We start from the raw sequence: 20029 nt of genomic DNA, 5'->3' as shown, positions 1-20029 counted from the left end.
TGACAATTTGCTGAGGCGTCCCTAGAAACTCCATTGACATAAAGCTTAAGTGATAATTCAGATTACTCAGCTGTTGATTATTAGGATTATTAGAGAACCTTTCTAAATATTGCTATTGACAATTAGTATGTTGTCGCTTGGTTACAATGCGAAGCACAGGCAGCCTTCAGTTAGGTTATTCCATGTGTTGTGTGCGCCACTCTAAGCTATTGATTTATTTATGCGTCTAAAAAGTCATTTGCTGGCTTAATGAAATCTCTTTAAGAAACAAGATTCAATGTATGATTCATCTGGCTGGTTGTTATTTATAGCTGTAAAAGCAGAGAGTGTTTCTCTTTGAATAATACCATTAAAAATAAATCTAAACCCCCTTCCTGACAGTCTTGGCTTTTTGCTTGTATTACTGATTTATTTTCTGTTTGCAAGTTACATATTTATTTTAATAACAGTTAAAGATTGCACACCATTGCAAAAGTGAACATATGGTTGCAGACATGAAATGCGTGCTTCTGTCTTTATACAAGTTAAACAATAACCCTTAAGGAGCTATAGCACACATTTTAAGAGAAAGTAAGAATAAAAAGCATTAGGTGCTGTGTAAGAGTAGAGCATGCACGGTAGCAGAAACAAAGTAAGATCATGGGATCTGAACTGCTTAAATGAAAGAAAAGCATTCATATCCTAAAACATATAGGCCCCAGTTTTTCAAAGATGTTTCTTGCAGGGTGATATGTGCACCATATCACCCTGCAGCAAAGCACGCCCATATTGTTACAAAACAACTTTGGAGGACTTCCAAGTCTTTTTAAGCTCCTGAATTTCTCAGCAATTTCTAAAAAATGTAAAAGATTTTTCTTTCATATAAATAGGAACACAGCCACACTGGAGTATAAAAGATGTAAACGGAGGCTGTGTTGATTGTTGCATGCTCTTTATAACTGGGATTGATTATTATTATTATTATTGAAGTCAAGTAAAGCAGTGTATTTAATATTTAGCAGAATTACACCAGACACCTCTGCACACACATATTCCTTTACCATGCCTTAGATTACCATTTACCTGAATAAAGCTTCATCATACAGTACATGGTGCTATTAATCTGCTGCATGGCCCATCCGTAGAATGAATGTTAATGGTATTGCAAGTAAAATACAATAAAAATAATTCAAATTAAACTTTCTTTCCTTAGATAAGCTTGGACCCACCGTGTTTGCTCCTGTTAAAATAGATTTTGTAGGTAACATTAAGGTAAGTAGTAATCATGAGCATACATAGGTATGTACAGAAAATGCATTCTTATCCATGGTCATGATGTTCCGTGGTTGGCATCTTCATTTAAAAACAAACCACTCGCCACGCATGCATTACTGCCCAAAACCAACACTAGACATAATATTGTATGATAATATATTCTGACCCATACAGTATTCGATTTATATTAGATTGCACCACCTTCTGATAATGGAGAGTATTTTTCTTAGCTATTAAATTGAAGTGGCCAGATTCACTAAGCCTTTATTCCAGTACCAGGTTTGCACCAACAATTCATAAAAAGAGAGAAAACAACTTCTAAAGATACAGAAGCAAGAAACAACTGACATGCATGTTGGAAGTAAACACATACAGAGTATTCTGTTTAAAATGACAGAACAGGTGTAGTGGCGGTGCCTCTTCTTGCTTTTGCTTCACTTTAGAGTTTGTACTTAAACAATACAAATCATTCTAGCTAACTTGCTCATTTAATCAATGTCTGCATAAGCATTAATCTCCGCTGCCATGGCATTTAACGTAAAGGTCAGTTTGTCTACAGGTAATGACCATAGAGGAGGACATGCTGTTGCCATACCAGTGTTTTTTGCACAATGCTTATTTAAGGTTGTTTTATTTGTGCCTATAATGTATGCTGTTGCTTTAAAGCTAGTTTCAAGATTCTAAAGTCCCTTGTTAACTGAATATATTACAGGAAAATGTCAATAAAAAAACAAATAAACAAAAGGCCTGTTGTGTACATTGCAGCAGTAACACCGAGTTTTACCTGCCACTAGAGGTCACTATTTGCCTGCTAACACACCCACAGTTGGAATGGGATACAACTCCGTGGAAGTTGTATCAAAAGTTTAAAGATCCCAGCCTTTCGTTCAAAAGACAGTTGGAGCTTATGTAAGAGGATTGTTTTATGTCACTGGTGAAGGAAAAATCAATGGAAAAACATCAGCATAATCTTAAATTCATATACTGTAGAAGTTTGCATTGCTATATAAAGTAAGAACTTTTCAGAATCAGATGGATATTATGCAAATACTGTTGCTTTTATATTCACCAAAAATATGTATGGAACAGTATCCACCACCACCCCCACTGAGGCAGTAGAAAAATAAAGCATTATCCAACCATTGGGGAGATATGGAGGCTGTGTGGTCCAGTGGTTAAAGAAAGGGCTTGTAACCAGGAGGTCCCCGGTTCAAATCCCACCTCAGCCACTGACTCATTGTGTGACCCTGAGCAAGTCGCTTAACCTCCTTGTGCTCCGTCTTTCGGGTGAGACGTAATTGTAAGTGACTCTGCAGCTGATGCATAGTTCACACACTCTACTCTCTGTAAGTCGCCTTGGATAAAGGTGTCTGCTAAATAAACAAATAAGAATATGAATCCACAGGGACTTATTGGTAACTTTCCAGATTCAGAGTTTTAAATATATCAATAGAACTGCTAATCCCATTGTAATAAAACGTGGATAGGAAATTATTCAGACTAGTTCTTTGTAGTTTCCATTGTGGGGCAGTGTTGGTTACTGTTTTATTATCCATGCAGAATCTACAGTACTTGCATATTTAGGACCTTTTTTTCTTATGTCTGGAGCAAGGTTGGGGAAGATGTCCCTTCAATTAAAGGTTTTTGGTTCAACCAAAGTTAGCTTAAATAATGAATTGAAGCAATTAACTGCAAGTCCTGTTCCTGAAGTACTGTGGTTAATTATTGACTTCTAGCTAATATACTGGGATTAGCCTTCCAGTGTATGTGGATCGAAACTGGGTTAACAATGCAACCCAGTCACTGCTTTACTGTATTTGTTTCCTCATTAGAAAATCAATCAGAAATACATTAGCGATCCAGAGAATTTCACAACTCTGCAAAAGATCGTTCTGTACGAAGTGGAGACAAACATGGCTCAGGTTAGGAACTCGGCCACAGAAGCACTTCTTTGGTTGAAAAGGTAAAGTATAGATTTCAAAGGTACATTTTAAAAATACAACATTTCTGCTGTTGCCTTAATCTGTGTAGTGTCAGGGCACACCAACCTTTATTATATGGAGGGGAGGTACAGCTCTGTACAGGGTGTTTTGTAACCCTGTATATGGTTTTAGTTGTGTTCTGTGAACTTGTTTTCCGCTGTTTTATATATATATATTTTTTTTCCCTATGTGTTCGCTGCAGGGGCTTAAAGTTCTTGAAAGAGTTTTTAGCAGAGGTGAATAATGGAGAAAAAAATATCTATGCAGCACTAAGTAAGTACAATTTCTACTCTTTCAGCTAACAGAACCTTTTATTACCTAGGTCGTGGTTAATAATGTTATTATTAAATCTGTAGCTCTTTGTATTATATAACAAATATAGGACTTCTGATACAATACAATCCCAACCGCTAGTCTTGCTGTAAATTATTTGTTATTTCCAAACTTTTTTAACACTACTCTGTGTGTGTGTGTGTGTGTGTGTGTGTGTATATATAGAATTGGGTTCTGGAGCCACCAGATAACAATGCATTAAAACTATTTTCTTTTCATTCCTGAAACCTGTGAACATAAAACCTAATTTCATGTAGCTGAGGGCACTTATCATAAAATCATCTGGTGTCAAGCCCAGATTTTTAAAATGTTTTCGCTGCCACTATGTAGAAGTCCAATGATATCCAATGGTTTATTTTACCCTACGGGACAAGCCACTGTTTTCACTTCTCACTGCAGGAGCTCTGAAGTGTAGGTCAGTCCAGCTCGTTTCGTCTAGTTTAATTTCCCTCTCTGGATTTTGGCTGGTGGTCAGCCGCAGTTTGAGGTATTGATTGTATTCTGCACATATTTACAGGTGAAATCTCTACCGCACTGCAGCGTCATTTTCCAGTAGGATTCTGGGAAGTTGAAGCAGAGGGCAGCTACATATGGCAGCGAGCATAGACTCATTAGGGCCAGTGTATAGGGCAGTAGAATTGATGTAAGAAAAACATGATTTAAATTAGACTTCCCATTTTAGAAACATTATTATTATTATTATTATTATTATTATTATTATTAGCAGATGCCCTTATCCAGGGCGACTTACAATTGTTACAAAGTATCACATTATAAAATATCACATTACAGATAATAGCAATTATAAAGTACAATAAAATCAGTAGCAAATAAGATCAAATTCAAGTAAGAGCAAAATAAAGAATACAGTAAATAATTACATTTAAGCGCTAGTTCAACTAAGAGAAGTTAACTTATAGTAAAAATATTTGCTTATACGAGTAAAGTCCAGTAAGAGCATGTAGTAAGTATGATAAGTGGATGAGAACGATTTCAAATAAGAGCAATGACAAAAAAACCTGAATATGGATACCTATAAGAGTAAAATCAAATACAAGAGACAGGAAATACTTATAATTAAGAGCAGTAGTAGAATTCGGCAAGGTTTGGAGCAGTTCTGTGCAAGCTGATCCAAGTATTTGTACAATTGGGTGCCATCTAGTCCAGTATAGTCGAGAGTAGTGAGGTTTACAGGTGCTGTCTGACCAGGTGTGTCTTGAGGAGGCGCCGGAAGGTTGTCAGGGACTGAGCAGTCCTGATATCCGTGGGTAGGTCGTTCCACCACTGAAGGGCAAGGGTGGAGAAGTAGCAAGTTGTGGACGCGGGGGACTGGAGAGGGGGTACAGCTAATCTGCCGATGGTGGAGGAGCAGAGGGGGCGAGAGGGGGCGTAGGGAGAAATGAGATAGGAGGGAGCAGAAAGGTCAAGACAATGATAGATGAGTACAAGAGTTTTAAATTGAATGCGAGCAGCGATAGGGAGACAGTGCAGAGAGCGGAGCAGTGGTGTAGCGTGGGAGAAACGAGGAAGGGAAAAGACAAGGCGAGCAGCAGAGTTTTAGATGAGCTGGAGCGGACGGATGGCAGAGGCAGGGAGGCCAGCCAGAGGTAGTTGCAGTAGTCAAGGCGGGACAGTACCAGGGCCTGAACTAGGAGCTGTGTGAAGTAGTCGGTGAGGAAGGGGAGAATTCTGCGTATGTTGCTGAGGAAGAAGTGACGGAGTAGAGATGTGCTGAGAGTAGGAGGGAGGGGTCGAGGGTGACACAGAGGTTCTTGGTGGATGAGGAGGGAGAGATGGTGGTGGATTCAAGAGGAATAGCGAGAGATCAGCAGTGGGGTAGATTTGGAGAGGTAGAGTTTGAGATAATGCGAGTGCATCCAGGAGGAGATGACCGAGAGGCAGGTAGATATACGGGAGGACATGTCGGAGTCAGAGGGGGGAAAGGAGAGGAAGATCTGGGCATCAGCAGCATAGAAATGATGAGAAGCCATGGGAGGAGATGAGGAGACCCAGGGAGCGGGTGTAGAGAGAAAACAGGAGGGGTCCCAGGACTGAGCCTTGGGGGACACCTGTCGAAAGAGAGCAAGAGGCAGAGGGTGTGTCATGCCAGGACACCCGGTACATGTGACCAGCGTCCCAGGTTAGCGAGGGAGGACAGGAGAATAGAGTGGTTGACTGTGTCAAAGGCAGCAGAGAGGTCGAAGAGAATTAGGACAAAGGAGAGGGAGGCAGCACATGCAGAGAGTAGAGAGTTAGTGACAGAGAGAAGAGCAGTTTCAGTGGAGTGTGCCGGGTGAAGACCAGATTGGAGGGGGTTGAGCAAAGAATGTGTTGACAGGAAAGCAGAGAGCTGGCGATGTACCACTCGCTCAAGTGTTTGAGAGGAACGGGAGAAGGGAGACAAGACGGTAGTTCTAGAGGGATGAAGGATCAAGGGAGGGTTTTTTTTTTTTTTTAAGGTGGGGGTGATGACGGCCTGTTTGAAGGCAGAGGGGAAACAGCCAGACAGCAGAGAGGTGTTAAGAAGAGAGGAAATGAAAGGGAGTAGAGCAGGGGCAGCAGCTTGGAAGAGGTGAGTGGAGAGGGGGTCCAGAGCACACATGGTGGGTTTATGGCTCTGGAGCAGGGAGCAAAAATCGGAGTCCGAGAGGGGCGAGAAGGAGAGTAGAAGAGTAGGGGTTACACAGGGTGATGGGGATTGTGAGCAGAGGAGGGGATGGTGGGGAAGGAGGCGAGGTATTGAAGAGTTTGCGGATGTCTGTGATTTTAGAGGAGAAGGAGGCAAAGAGATAGAGGAAGAGGGAGGGGAGAAGACTAAGGGAGGAGAAGGTAGAGAAAAGTATGGGGATTGTTAGTGGAAGACTGAATGATGGAGTGGAAGTAGGAGCATTTGGTAGAGGTGAGTGTAGAAGCAAAGGAAGAGATGAGCAAGCAATAGAGATCCAAGGCAGCAGGGAGATCGGTTTTCTTCCATTTCTTTTCAGCGCTGTTCGGTATGAGCTGAGCGGAGCACGGAGGAGAGCCAGGGCTGGGGCAGGGAGCGGCGGGCAGGTCGAGGGGTGAGAGGGCAAAGGGAGTTGAGGCAGGTGAAGGATAAAAGGGTGGAGTTGGCTGAATCTACTGAGTTGGGAGGAGGAGTCAATAGAGGGGAGGTGCGAGAGAGCAGCATAGGAGAAGACAGGGGGAGAGGGAACTGAGGTTTCGACAGAAGGTAGCAGAGGGGGTCGATGGAGTAGGAAGGGATGGGAGCGACAGAGAGAAGGAGATAAGTTGTGATCAGAGATATCGAGAGGAGTGACCGAGAGGGCGGGAGGAGGCAGTCCCTGGTGAAGACGAGGTCCAATTGATGGCCCTCTGTGTGAATGGGGTGGGGTGGGGACGAGGAGAGACAGAAAGTGAAGAAGGGGAAGAAATCCAGCAGTGGTTAGGGTTGGAGAGGTGGCTGTTGAAGTCACCTAATACAACAACAGGGGTGGAGGGAGAGGTGAGGGAGGAGAGGAGGAAGTCAAGCTCGTCCAGTATCAAAATTACTGAATGTTTTCTATATATACAGTATAAAATTAGTTTCTATATGGAAATGTATCTTATTTTTAATCTTCCTTTATGACGTTGCCTATGTCAGTGTTTGTGAAGGTTTCCCTGGGGCATGTGCTTTGTAAACTGGTGCAGGGCTTTTAATGAATCCCATTCCAAAGTAGCAGCACCTCCTGGCTACATGACAACACACATTCTTTGTAGCCAGTTTGGCTGCATAGAGTATGAGATACAAAACCTGACCAGAGAGCCGCACTCAGCCGCTCAGACGAGCCGTGGAAACGCCCGGTTTTGTTGCCGTGGGCAGCCGTAGCTGGAAGTGGAAACAGGGCAGAACACAGATGTTTACAAAGTATTGAATCAGATATGCCATTGTCCTTGCATTAAAACCCCTGTGGATGCTTAGTGTTTTTCACAAAAACTCCCTTTTTTTCAAACCGCCACCGGAACCTGGTCTTAAATGTTTGCTACTAAAGATGACTTAAGTAAGGGTAGAGGATTATTAAATAATAGCCTACAGCTGCTGCTCCTGGTAACCTGATCCTGGTAGATCTCAAGAGCATTTGCATTGCTCTACTGTGTCCCTAACTTATTGCATTGCTTGTATATGCTTTGGAATCAAGCACAGATTTGTCTTTTCAGATAATGCTTATGGTAAAACACTACGGCAGTACCATGGCTGGGTTGTGCGAGGAGTCTTTGCTGTGAGTACAGCCATATTTACCTTTAAAATTAATGAAAATATTATAAACCTGTGTTTTTCATAGAATTAAATGCCAGTTTCTATAAATTATTCTACAGAAGAAAGAATGAAAATATCCACTTCAATCATTTACACTTTTAACCTTTGCAACATATGGTCGCAGGTCACATCAGGGCTATTAATAGATTAATAGACTCCCTGTAAGTAATGACATGCCTTGTAATTTTTATTTACAAAACCTCGAGGCATGCCAAGGCTTAAATAGTTGACTGGTCGCCACTTAAATCATGTATTTGATAATGTCTGGTTCTCTATTTACATACATGCAGTTTTGTAACACTTTGTGTTTGTGCACTTTATTTTAAAACTGCTTGGATTTGTTATGTTAATGTTCTAAAATATCATTTTTATGTAATGGATTGCATTTTCCATCCACCTGAAGTCACATCCTTTGTCTTTAATTCATACAGATGAATACAATTCAAATGTTTACATTGTTAGTTCACTAGTAGTATACACTTTAAACCCACAAACACATGAGTATATTGCTGTTGCTACTCCTTTGAAATTGAAGTGTGCAGTTTAGTGGACTATCAGTCTCTGAGTCGACTGTTTGGTTTCACCCCTTGTTTGAAGAGTCTCTTCTCACCGCAGGACTGTCAAGCACCACTAGGGTGTGCATCTTTAGCACATCCTGTCTACACAAAATCAAATCATTTTACAAAGACTCTACAAACCACATTGTTGAGCAAGAGGTTTTAGTGCATAACTATAAAACACTATAAATCAATGGGGAAAACAAATGCAATCCAATGACAAAAGTTCTAAAAGTTTATTTTGGTACTACTGCAGTACGTTTACCACCATTGAGTGTTTTATTGTTACGGATGAAATACCTACAAGAGGTTGAAAACATTGAGAAATATTTATAGTCAAAACATCTAGTTTGTTTTAATATGCAATGCAGCAATCACTCTGCTCCAGCTTTTCAGTGGCACAACTGCTTCATTGCTTTCAGTGGAAATCTCTGGGTGGCAGTATAGTGTTGTAAGGGTTATTCCAGCAGTAATGGAGGTCCTCAGATGAATGTTTGTTTTTTCCAGGATTCTAGGCTTTTTGCAGTCCACATTGTTTATATTGTTTTTCAGCTGGCACTGAGGGCTGCTCCTTCCTATGAAGGCTTTGCTGCAGCGCTCGTCTCTAATGAAGGTGACCAGAGAAAGGCGGGGTTTTCCAAGGGGATGCACAGGGACCTTGATGTTTACTTGCCAGCCATGGAGAACCAGTTGGCAATACTAGATGCCATGTATGAAGAATACAGTCTAGAGTCTGATGAGGTTGTATGATGATTGGGGAAACTCAACAAAACCAGACAGCAGGGATTTCAAATGCTGAGATTTTTGTTTTGTATTTGATATTTTATTCCATCAGTGTTACAATTGACTAAAGATAGCTTTTACCTTTAAGCACAATGAAACCAAGTATACATAATCCATGTATGTTGCCTTAAATTAAGTAAAACCACAGTAGATAATGTAACCCTTTGCTTGGTAAAAGCTTAATACAGCAACTTCCTTAAGTTATTAGGTTGTGGATTATTACTTTAGACAAAACTTGTTTTAATCCATTGTCTTGAATAGATAAAGTCCATTGGAGTTCCAGTGTAAGAATAAAACAACATGGATCTAGACAGTTAAAATTGCATGAAGACGATATGAAGGAAATAGCAGAAATGGATTTAAGAAAATGACTTTAGGTTGATAGTTTGTGGATGTGGAATGGAATGGAAATATTTAGCATGTAGAAGGATTCCACCACACCACACCTGGAATATGATTCAATGTTAAGGAATAGCTTGAAGCCTGAAAATGGGAACTAGCATGTTGTCAATTTGAAGTCGGGATCAGTCAGGCATGTCAGTTTACAGGTATCACGTGTACATACAGGTAATATTACCAAGCCAAGTATCTGTCCTTTTTATTATTAGTAGTACTATTTCGTGTTGCTTTTGTTTACAAAGTGTGTATCTTGACATACTGAGATGTTTCCTTCTGAAATGGCATGATTGCTGATGCACATTATAAGCCTATGGGTCTATTTTCATTGTGCATAAAAGATTTAACAATGTTTATTAGTTTATAATAATGGTACGTATTAGTTTTTAATTCTGTTTAGATTATAAGTATAAGTATAATTATGTAACCTTAATGCAAAGGGAGATTTTCATGTGTGTAAATGATTTCTTCTGTTTTACATTATAGATTGAGCTCTCTGTTTGTTTATATTGTAATCTGTTACTTTAAAATGATTATTGAGCGTGTGTTCTCTTGTATAACACACTACAAATGACTTGTAATATATATTTATGTATTTCATTTTATACAGTTTTATTAAACTTAAAAAACCTTCCATTCTGTTTGTTGAGCTATACAGTAAACATTATGTCAGTAAAATGTAAAGGCATCTTTATGCCATTGGCAGCATGTATTGTTATAGTGGGGGGAATACAGTAAATTAACAGTTGGAAGTCAAATACCTGTGGTATTAAAAGATCTCATGAACACGTTTTAATATTTCTGACATACAGCTTTCTAAACCGTGTTGAAGGAACGTGACATAGCACTGATTTAAAGAAATGAGCTAAATGTCACTACTTGACTAAGGGGTTAGGATAAAGCACAGGTCTACATACCTCTCCCGTATAAGCACATGGACTTCAACAACCACTTGTTTTTAGGGGTAATCATGGAGAAACCACAGACAGGTGGTTCGTGTAATCATAAAACAGCTGGGGTTTATGGGACCCCAACATTTCTTATCATTTTATTTATAGTAATGGTAGAAACAAAGACATGCAGTTTCAAGAGTTAATGTTAAAAAGGCTGCACAAAAAAATAATGGAAATAAGGTAAGCAATAATACTTTATAATACATAATACGATTTATTCTTGCCAAGCACAACACTTTTCAGTGAAAAGAATCATTTGTTCAGTTTTTCTTGGTATTGATCAACAGGACTTCATTATGCATCATTTATCTATAGGGGAAAAGCATGCAACGTTGTCTTTGTGTAAATTACCCCATGGTTATTTTAAGCTAATGGTCATTAGTAATAAGTAATGTATGATAAATCAAAGCATAATAACCCTTTTTGAAGGCCCTGCACTTTCTTCTATTCAGACTATCCCAGACTTTTTTTCTTTTTTTTTTTAAACTATAGACTCATATATAATTTATACATCTTCGTCTGTCAGTTGTTTTACTTCATGATGGAGAAGTCAGATGAGCTTTGACTGAAGGTTTATGGTAGAATGCAGACACTGATGTTTCACGAGGAGAAGTAAAACATGATGATTATAACCAGCCATTCTAGAGAAAATACTGAACTGCACATTACCACCTCCCTTTCCCTAATTAATTAGAGGTGGTAATCATGAAAGAATGGTCTTGTATCTGTTCAGAGAAATGTAAGCAAGTTACTTACAGACCTGGTGCATCAAATCAGTACCATCCTGCCTGCCCATGGAGGCTCTGCACCCGTATTTACAGTGTTAATTATGGCAGCCGTCTCTATTTCTTGTCATAGCCCAGTGTAAGAATAAAACGCACATACGCTGTTCAGTTACCAGTAATACAACACCCTGAAAACAAGATTTGCTAACCTTTCTTTTCTTTCTAAATCTTTCCATTTTATCCCTTTAAAACAATAGAAAATAGTTTTAATAAGACATTGAAAAGGTTTCGTTGTCGGCTAATATGTAGTATTATAATGACTAGTGCTGTCTTTTTTTGATTAGCATCACTCCAGAGGGTGCATTCTTTCACGCACACAAACAAGCAGCTGAAAGAAAAGCTGTTGATGTGTTGTGTATTGATCTGTCATGTCTGGAAATTGAGCATATGTTTCTAGCAAGCACCACCAATATTGTCAGTTCATCTGTGCTCTTCAGAGAGTGGTCGTGCCTGGCATAGTTCTCTATAGGTCATCGTTTTCCACTAGGTTTCCGTTAACAGCTGGTACCCTGCCTTCTTCCTGCAACTGAGCCCCTGAAAATGATTGTGGTGAAGACCGGGGATATCCGCACTCCGGCCCTCTTGCGGGCCTCTCGGAGTAACCTGATAGTTGAGGGAAAGCTCAGACATTCAAATAATCATATACGTTTCCAGAAGAAAACAAACTGACAGCTTGAATTTATTTCCTGATACTATTACTGGGTCAGAGCTACTGGCTACAAGGTCATAGACCACGCTGGTATAAAATCACATGGAGCATTCATACGCTAAACGGAAAATTGTGTTAAGGTTATGCAGGGCTACATTGATAGTTGAATATGTTTAGATCTGTGGCTTTCAGTCTCTCAGTGCAACGTGATGGAAAACGATAACCTATAGGATATGCCAGGCATTGGCCACCTAATAAATGCAAAATGATCGCTGTTTCTCCAATTTAAGGTGCTGTTAAATTACAAAAAACTTTTATGAGACTGTGACGGATAGGTTTGTGGTGAAGTCAGACCCGGAAGAGAATGGACACAGACAGTCAGTACTGCAGCATATGAAAGCGCTGTTATGCACATTTAATAATAAACTAACAAAATAAAAGGTTTGAACAAACCGGAAACAAAACACTAAACACAAACAAAACAGCACAATGGCCAAAACAGACAGAACAAAACAAACAAGTATCGTGCTGGGGTCTAACCAGCATGCATAGCAATTGTTATTTTCTTAGTTCTTTCTCTCTCTTTCTGTCAATCTGCAGCTATGGGTAGCATGACTATCTTGTCATGACTATCTAGTAGCTTGTATTCACTTGATGCTTTGCATCCTATTGTCCGATCAGAACAGTTTAGCAAACAGGGATTCTCAGTGGCTAGTCACTGCTAATTATTTTTATTCTTCTATTTCAAAACCCCACAGAATACTTAAAGGAGTAGTAATAACCAAGGCCAGGGCTCCATTGAAAACATATGAATTATGTATGATATTTAAATATAATGCATAAAGAATACGCAATTATGCTGCACAGCTTGCGGTGGAAATGACAGCTTGTAGCCTGCCTGGGAATTACCAGAAACACGTGACCAAAAGTCTGTTCTTTTAAATAAATAAATAAATGAATAAAGTACAGTTGAATCCACTCACTTGCAATGCGTGTTTGTGACTGGTGAATATGCGACAGGCTTCTTGATTTTGGATTCTGGATTTGTCGGCTTCATCTTAGTCCCCCTCAACCTAACCTACCAATTTACCTATCTGTCGACCATATTTTTAGACGATTATAATAAATACAGTATTCCTGGTTTTGGAGGAAGTCTGAATGGTTTCTATTACTATAGCAAAGCAGTCAATCAGGAATGCAATATTATCGATTCTTTAGAAATATATTCATGTACATGCAGGCCTTTTGTTAAGTATATTCCATCTGCACTGTTAGAATTTTAAAAACAATGTGGTGAGTATTTGCTTCACAGCCATATTGTTTGTGGTCAATAAAGCAAATAAGAATAATTGTTGTTTTTGTTTGCATTGTCAGAGCAAGCATGGGTACAGTAGTTGAAAATAACACTATAGTTCAAACGTATGGCTGTAGTTAATGTATACCCAAGCTTCGGCAAAATACTTCCGTAAATGTATTTTCAATACAAAATAAAAAATATATCCAAATACAAAATACAAACTACTTTGGAAACACTGCATTTTCAATGCAAAATACAATTGTATTTGGGAAATACAATTTGAAATTACAAAATACCTTTAACAAAACAAACCACGATTTTCATACCTCATCCCAAAATATCAATTTTGTCAATAAAGGAATTGAAACAGTTAACAATTAACAAGTTTCAAGCTACATTTAGCAAGCATGCAGTGGCTCCTTGTTTCCACCAGGGGTCCCACTATCTAATAGAGTGCGGGTCAGCTCGGGCCCTGTTACTAACACTGGTCACTATATTTTGGTGGATATCTGGTGGAATATTATGCCAATTCTCCTTCAGGGCGTTTGACATTTCAGCAAGGGTTGGTGGTCTGATGCCTAAGGTGGCATTTCAAAATGTCCCACAGTGGTCTGATGGAGTTTAAGTTGTCACTCTGTGCCAGCCACTGCACATTTTCAACATGATTCTCCATGAACCACTGTCTAACACATGGGGCCTGTTGCATAAAGGTGGTTTTAAAAAGCCAGGTTTAGTTTAAATGATGTGGTTTGAGTTGAAAGGATATAATTTAGCACGCTAATTCAGTTGCAAGACCGTAGATCGAGTTTAAATTAATCTAGATAGCTCAAGCCGGGTTAGTGTTTCTATCTGTGCACGTGGAACCAACCGTTGACAGTTGGAAACCAATAGTTTCCATAGCGCTCTGAACAGCAAATTATAATTTCTAAATACGAGCAAGTAAAATAAATATTATTAGCAAAAAAAACACTGCCACCGCCAATAAAGCCAGGGAGGCAGCCTGGCAAGCTATAGCAGACGCTGTCAAGGCGTAAGTATACAGTATCCCCAGTAAGCACACAATCGCATACCCCAACTCTATTTTTATATTTCTGTGCCACTGTATTTAGATTCATAATTGTTTATGGTCATACTTTATAGACACATATCACAAAGAGTAAATCTACATTACTCCAACAGTGCATAGGCTGTAAATATATTTTTAATTTCACTCGGTAAGTTATATGAGTGATGCTTTTAAACAACACGGTCGGATGGAATTAACTTCATCATAGCTGTGTTAACTTTGTTACAAAGAGGCTGATGAAAAGCATTATGTTTTTGTTTTTGTAAAGGTCAAATCCAGCGGGTGTCGGGAGAACATGGAAACAGGTCAAGCTGAAATATAAAAATATAATTCAGACTGGTGAGCTCTTAGTTAAATATAGGACTATGTATAGCTAATGTTCAGTCAATATTTATTACTAAACCTGCCCTTATAAGTGCCTCTTTATAATTTGATAGTATTTATTGGGTAACATTTCAGAATGAGGCGTGTAGAGTTTCTCGGTGGCGGGATTGAAAACACGTTTATTTATTTTTTGTATTCATCATGAATTACAGGCACTCATTTCAGAGTGTCACCTTTATTAAATATAGATTCATGGCATCATTTTGAATTACAGCAAACAAGAAGTGTCAGAGGAGACAGACTGGAGGGGCCCCACCCCCTCCTGACTTCACTCCAGCTGAAGAGCTAGCCCTTGCCACCAATAAGGGGCGTCCCATCATAGATGGGATTCCTGGGGGCAGTTCCTCCTCTGCATAAAAGGTGATGCCATTTTACAGTTTGTTATTACCTCCATTTGTGCAATGGAATAAGCCTTTTAACAAAACAAGTTGTTGGATGTCTTTGGGGGCAGAAACTCGTCCCAGCTAGAACAGATGCTCAACAGCAGTAAGTGAAGGACAAATGGTATTAAAGCGTACAAAGAGTTTCTTTATGAAAGGGTGTTGCTCTAAAGATGCCACATCCTTCCTAGAGTCTTCAAAAAAATGAAGGATCCCAAACCAGCTTTGCTGTTGCTTGTTGTTGAGGGAGTCCTTATCTGGGAAGCATCTTTGCTATCATTGAAAACAAAGAAGTCGTCTTCTTCCTCTTCATCGGGTCTTCCACAAGTAGATTCAGACACAAGACCCAGCTCTTCAGCAGCATGATGCATACGCTGACGGAATCTCTTTGTTTCACCAGAAAAGCGGTGTGGCAACTGCCCAGTGCATCTTAAACAATGGATGGGTGATTGGGACAAAAACTGATTCATTAACCTCACTCTTCAGCTCAAGAAACTGCCAAATCGTGTTTGGAATCCAGTTATGATGGCCTGCAGTAGATGGTAGCAGTGGCTTAGGTTTGTGGCCTGCAATGCTTGTAATTTTGACTCCACAGCTAAAAGAGCTGAATGCAATCTATAGCAGTGGCAATGAGCTTTAGACCTCAGCAATACTCATCAAGGAAGTCTAACTCCATGTCTTTAAAGCTAGGAAGTCTAACTCCATGTCTTTAAAGCTAGGAAGCCTAACTCCATGTCTTTAAAGCTAGGAAGTCTAACTCCACGTCTTTAAAGCTAGGAAGTCTAACTCCATGTCTTTAAAGCTAGGAAGCCTAACTCCATGTCTTTAAAGCTAGGAAGTCTAACTCCACGTCTTTAAAGCTAGGAAGTCTAACTCCATGTCTTTAAAGCTAGGTAGTCTAACTCCATGTCTTTAAAGCTAGGTAGTCTAACTCCATGTCTTTAAAGCTAGGTAGTCTAACTCCATGTCTTTAAAGCTAGGTAGTCTAACTCCATGTCTTTAAAGCTAGGAAGTCTAACTCCATGTCTTTAAAGCTAGGAAGTCTAACTCCACGTCTTTAAAGCTAGGAAGTCTAACTCCACGTCTTTAAAGCTAGGAAGTCTGGCTAGTGAGCACCGCATGGAGTAAGACGTTTTTTTTTGTGCTCCTCAATGTTTTCGAATTTATAGCCTTATTTTAAAGTATTTGACCCAATTAAATAAACTAAAGTGAACATTTAATTTCATCCAGCAAATAACGTGTCTTCGTCGCAATGACCAAACCAAAATCTGCGAAAAAAAATGAAAAAACAAACTCTGAGACTGAAGACCAGCCGTCCTCAGATCAGGAGCAACCAAATACCGCTGGGCCGCAAAAAGAGACCACGGGAACGATGATCCTGACTGCCTCATACATACTCCTTGCATTTGAGAATGTGAACAAGTCAGTAAATTTTAACATCAGTTCAGTCGTCGGTAGCAGAGCTTGGCACCCTAGTTTCAGAGCTGGAGAAAGCCATTTCTGAGCATGAGGGCCGCATTACAACCCTGGAGTGAAAGTGTGCACATCTGTCTACCACGGGAACGATGATCCTGACTGCCTCATACATACTCCTTGCATTTGAGAATGTGAACAAGTCAGTAAATTTTAACATCAGTTCAGTCGTCGGTAGCAGAGCTTGGCACCCTAGTTTCAGAGCTGGAGAAAGCCATTTCTGAGCATGAGGGCCGCATTACAACCCTGGAGTGAAAGTGTGCACATCTGTCTACTGAAGTTATTATTATTATTATTATTATTATTATTATTATTATTTATTTCTTAGCAGACGCCCTTATCCAGGGCGACTTACAATTGTTACAAGATATCACATTATTTTACATACAATTACCCATTTATACAGTTGGGTTTTTACTGGAGCAATCTAGGTAAAGTACCTTGCTCAAGGGTACAACAGCAGTGTCCCCACCAGGGATTGAACCTACGACCCTCCGGTCAAGAGTCCAGAGCCCTAACCACTACTCCACACTGCTGCCTAGAGCGCTAAGATGGGAGATCTAGAAGGCAGGTCAAGATGACAAAATATGAAAATAGTCGGGGTCCCGGATGGAGCTGAAAACGGACAGCCTATAGAATTCATAACTGAGCTAATTCCTAAGTTACTCGGACAAGGTAACTTTTCAAAGCTGCTCATGGTTGACAGAGCACGCTGGTCTCTGGGCCCTAAACCCACGGCCAGTGCTCGTCCCCATACAATAATAGTCAGGATTCATTATTATCAAGAGAAATAACTAATTCTACGACTGGCACGTCAAAAATTCCCTTTGCACTACAAGGATAAATTAATCTTCATCTACCCTGACTACACTGCAGAGGTAATGAAACAACATCAAACCTTTGATGCAGTTAAGAAAAAGCTCAGAGATGCTGGGATAAAACACAGCCTTCTGTTTCCAGCTCAGCTACGAATCACTTGCAGAATGGATTCTGCCATATTCAACTCACCTCAGGCTTTCGAAAAAATGAGGACAGTGCATGGTTTGTGTAAGGATTAATAAAAAGATCTCCAGGAACCTACCTGGTAAATGTCCATAGCTTACTTGCATTGCTGCTCACGTCCATAATGCCAAATAAATAAACAAAATCTTTTTTTTTTTTCCACTGGACTAAGGAAGCATGAACAATTAATCTATACGTATTAATGATTGAAGGGGTTGAATGACTGGAATACAATTGGCTATTTGATTTATTTCATGGATATTAACACTTCATGCAGAAGGGTACAGGGAGGGAGAACCGGTAGGGAATATACGTGAAACTGTGTATGGCCTGCTGGTCCCAGTGTGAGTATGTGGGGTTCTTTAAAGCACTTTGTTTGGGGAATTGGAGGGGAGGAGGGGTTCAATGGGGTATTGCTAAGTAATGCTGAGAATATCTCACTGTTGGTATCTATTTAATGTTATGTGCTGTAATGAGGTTACTGCAGTTTTTTTTTTTTTTTGCAATGTTGAACCATGTAACATAATGTCCAGGCTGCTGTGCCAGACTGTGGTGAAATTACTTTGGCATCATGAAACGTGAAGGGCATGAATCATCCAGTTAAGCGAGGCAAGGTGCATTTAAAAACTTTAGCTGCTGACATCATTTTTTTTACAAGGGTACGATGCCATTGGGTAACACATGTTTTCCAAGCCACATTCTCCAGTAAGACAAAAGAAGTTGCTATTCTTATCCGCAAATCAGTGCCGTTTAAACACATTTCAACAGTGAGCGATCCCTACATAATAGTATCAGGTAATCTCTATTCAACCCATGTCACGTGCCTGAATGTATATGGTCCAATAGTCGATGATCCAGCTTTCTTTAGTAAAGTTTTTGACCTACTGCCAGATCTCTCCAGCACTGACTTAATTATTGGTGGGGACTGTAATTGTTTACTAGACAATAAATAAACAGTATTTATTGAAGGTACTCATGACTTCAAGGTAATGTTGTATTTTACTCACCCAAAATACATTTTAGTCACATAGAGGTAGATGTAAGGATACACACAAAGTGATTTGCTGGTGCAAAACCCCCATAATACAGCCGTAAATCAAATTTGTACTTTGCTATCATTAATCCATTAAAATTATACTGAAATGCATTCAACTGAAGAAAAGAGCATGAAATTTGGTAGGATCTGGATACTAATTCCGTAATGTGATATCTTATATGATACCTTGTAATGTGATACTTTGTACTGTGATATTTTGTAACAATTGTAAGTCGCCCTGGATAAGGGTGTCTGCAAATAAATAAATAATAAATAATAATAGTAAGCTGGTGGAAACATTATAATGTGACATAAGGATTTTTCCTTGCACAAGCAAATTCCTGACCCTCCAAAAACTTCACACCTCCTCTTACAAGGTGCAAACCATTGTAGAAGCAAGGAATTAAGAGCTGTATAAAAGAACACACCTGCAGAGACCTGTCATTGGCTTCAGGATGGTATACTTCCTGATGCGGCGACACTTGGCTCTTGTTGAGGAGAGAGGAACACGTTTGGAGGAGAAGGGCAAGACGAAGAAGACCCTGCATATTCAATCTCAGGGTCACTTTGTTTGGGATGCCGGAGGATGTGGTGCTAAAGCGTTATCGTCTCACTCCGAAGGACATCCTTGACCTCATAGCTGAATTAAGGGATGAGCTAGACCCCAGCATCAATCTAGGGACCGCTATCGCTGTGGTCTGAAAGGAACCAGAGGCTAAGTAGTGCAGAGAACACAGCACTTTCAGATGTGCAGGGATAGCAAAGAAGCTAGTCACATGACTTTTTACATCACTTTCATTGGCTGATTTATTCTATGATGTAATGTTGCGTCTGCAAAATCAACATTCCTTTGATACAGTTGCTTGCGTTGCCTGAAACTTGTAGCTTGCGCGTCACTTTCTACAGTATAAAGTTTTTCTAGCAACATGTAGCCTAGTGTCCCCTTGGCTTCACTGCCACAAGAAGACAGCAGGGAGACAATAGACAGATGATCAAAGCCAATAAGACTATCAGGAGAGTGCATGAACCGTGAGGTCAGATTTAGAATGTTAACATGATCTAACCTGAACTAGATTACAAGAGAAACTAATTTGCGAGGGGCAGCTTGTTTTTCAAGATGATGATCACAAGTAGTATTAGTTGTACTGGTCCTATTTAAACGTTTGTTACGAGGGATCTATTTTGAACTCTCAAACAGAGGTGCTAACAAGAACGGATGTTGAACTCAATTCAAACAAAAAATGGGTTAAAAAGGATTGGTTGGGATTTGGGAAGAGAATGTCAAGGGTATGGGAAAGAAGAACATGACTGTATACCTTCAGCTGTGCTTTAAAAATCTACAGCTGGTGCTGGGAAAAGATAAAGGGGTCGTCCACAAGCGATGACAAAAACACAATACCCAAACAAAAAGCTACTGTGTACA

General features: G+C 39.7%; 1 protein-coding gene across 5 annotated transcripts in view; it reads left to right on the top strand.

Annotated features, from left to right (window-relative positions):
• plekha8 (pleckstrin homology domain containing, family A (phosphoinositide binding specific) member 8) overlaps positions 1-10215 on the top strand; it is a 32224-nt gene extending 22009 nt beyond the window's left edge. For all 5 annotated transcript variants that reach the window (XM_059010988.1, XM_059010965.1, XM_033993371.3 and 2 more), the window contains 5 exons: positions 1193-1251; positions 3087-3217; positions 3439-3509; positions 7746-7807; positions 8955-10215. In XM_059010988.1, coding sequence (XP_058866971.1) covers positions 1193-1251; positions 3087-3217; positions 3439-3509; positions 7746-7807; positions 8955-9152 — 521 coding nt within the window. In that variant the 3' untranslated portion in view covers positions 9153-10215. The remainder of the gene's footprint in view (positions 1-1192; positions 1252-3086; positions 3218-3438; positions 3510-7745; positions 7808-8954) is intronic.
• The last annotated feature ends 9814 nt before the right edge of the window (positions 10216-20029 follow it).

This window comes from Acipenser ruthenus, chromosome 3, assembly GCF_902713425.1.
Source record: "Acipenser ruthenus chromosome 3, fAciRut3.2 maternal haplotype, whole genome shotgun sequence".
Classification (NCBI taxonomy): Eukaryota; Metazoa; Chordata; class Actinopteri; order Acipenseriformes; family Acipenseridae; genus Acipenser; species Acipenser ruthenus.
This window is presented reverse-complemented; position numbering and strand designations above follow the sequence as displayed.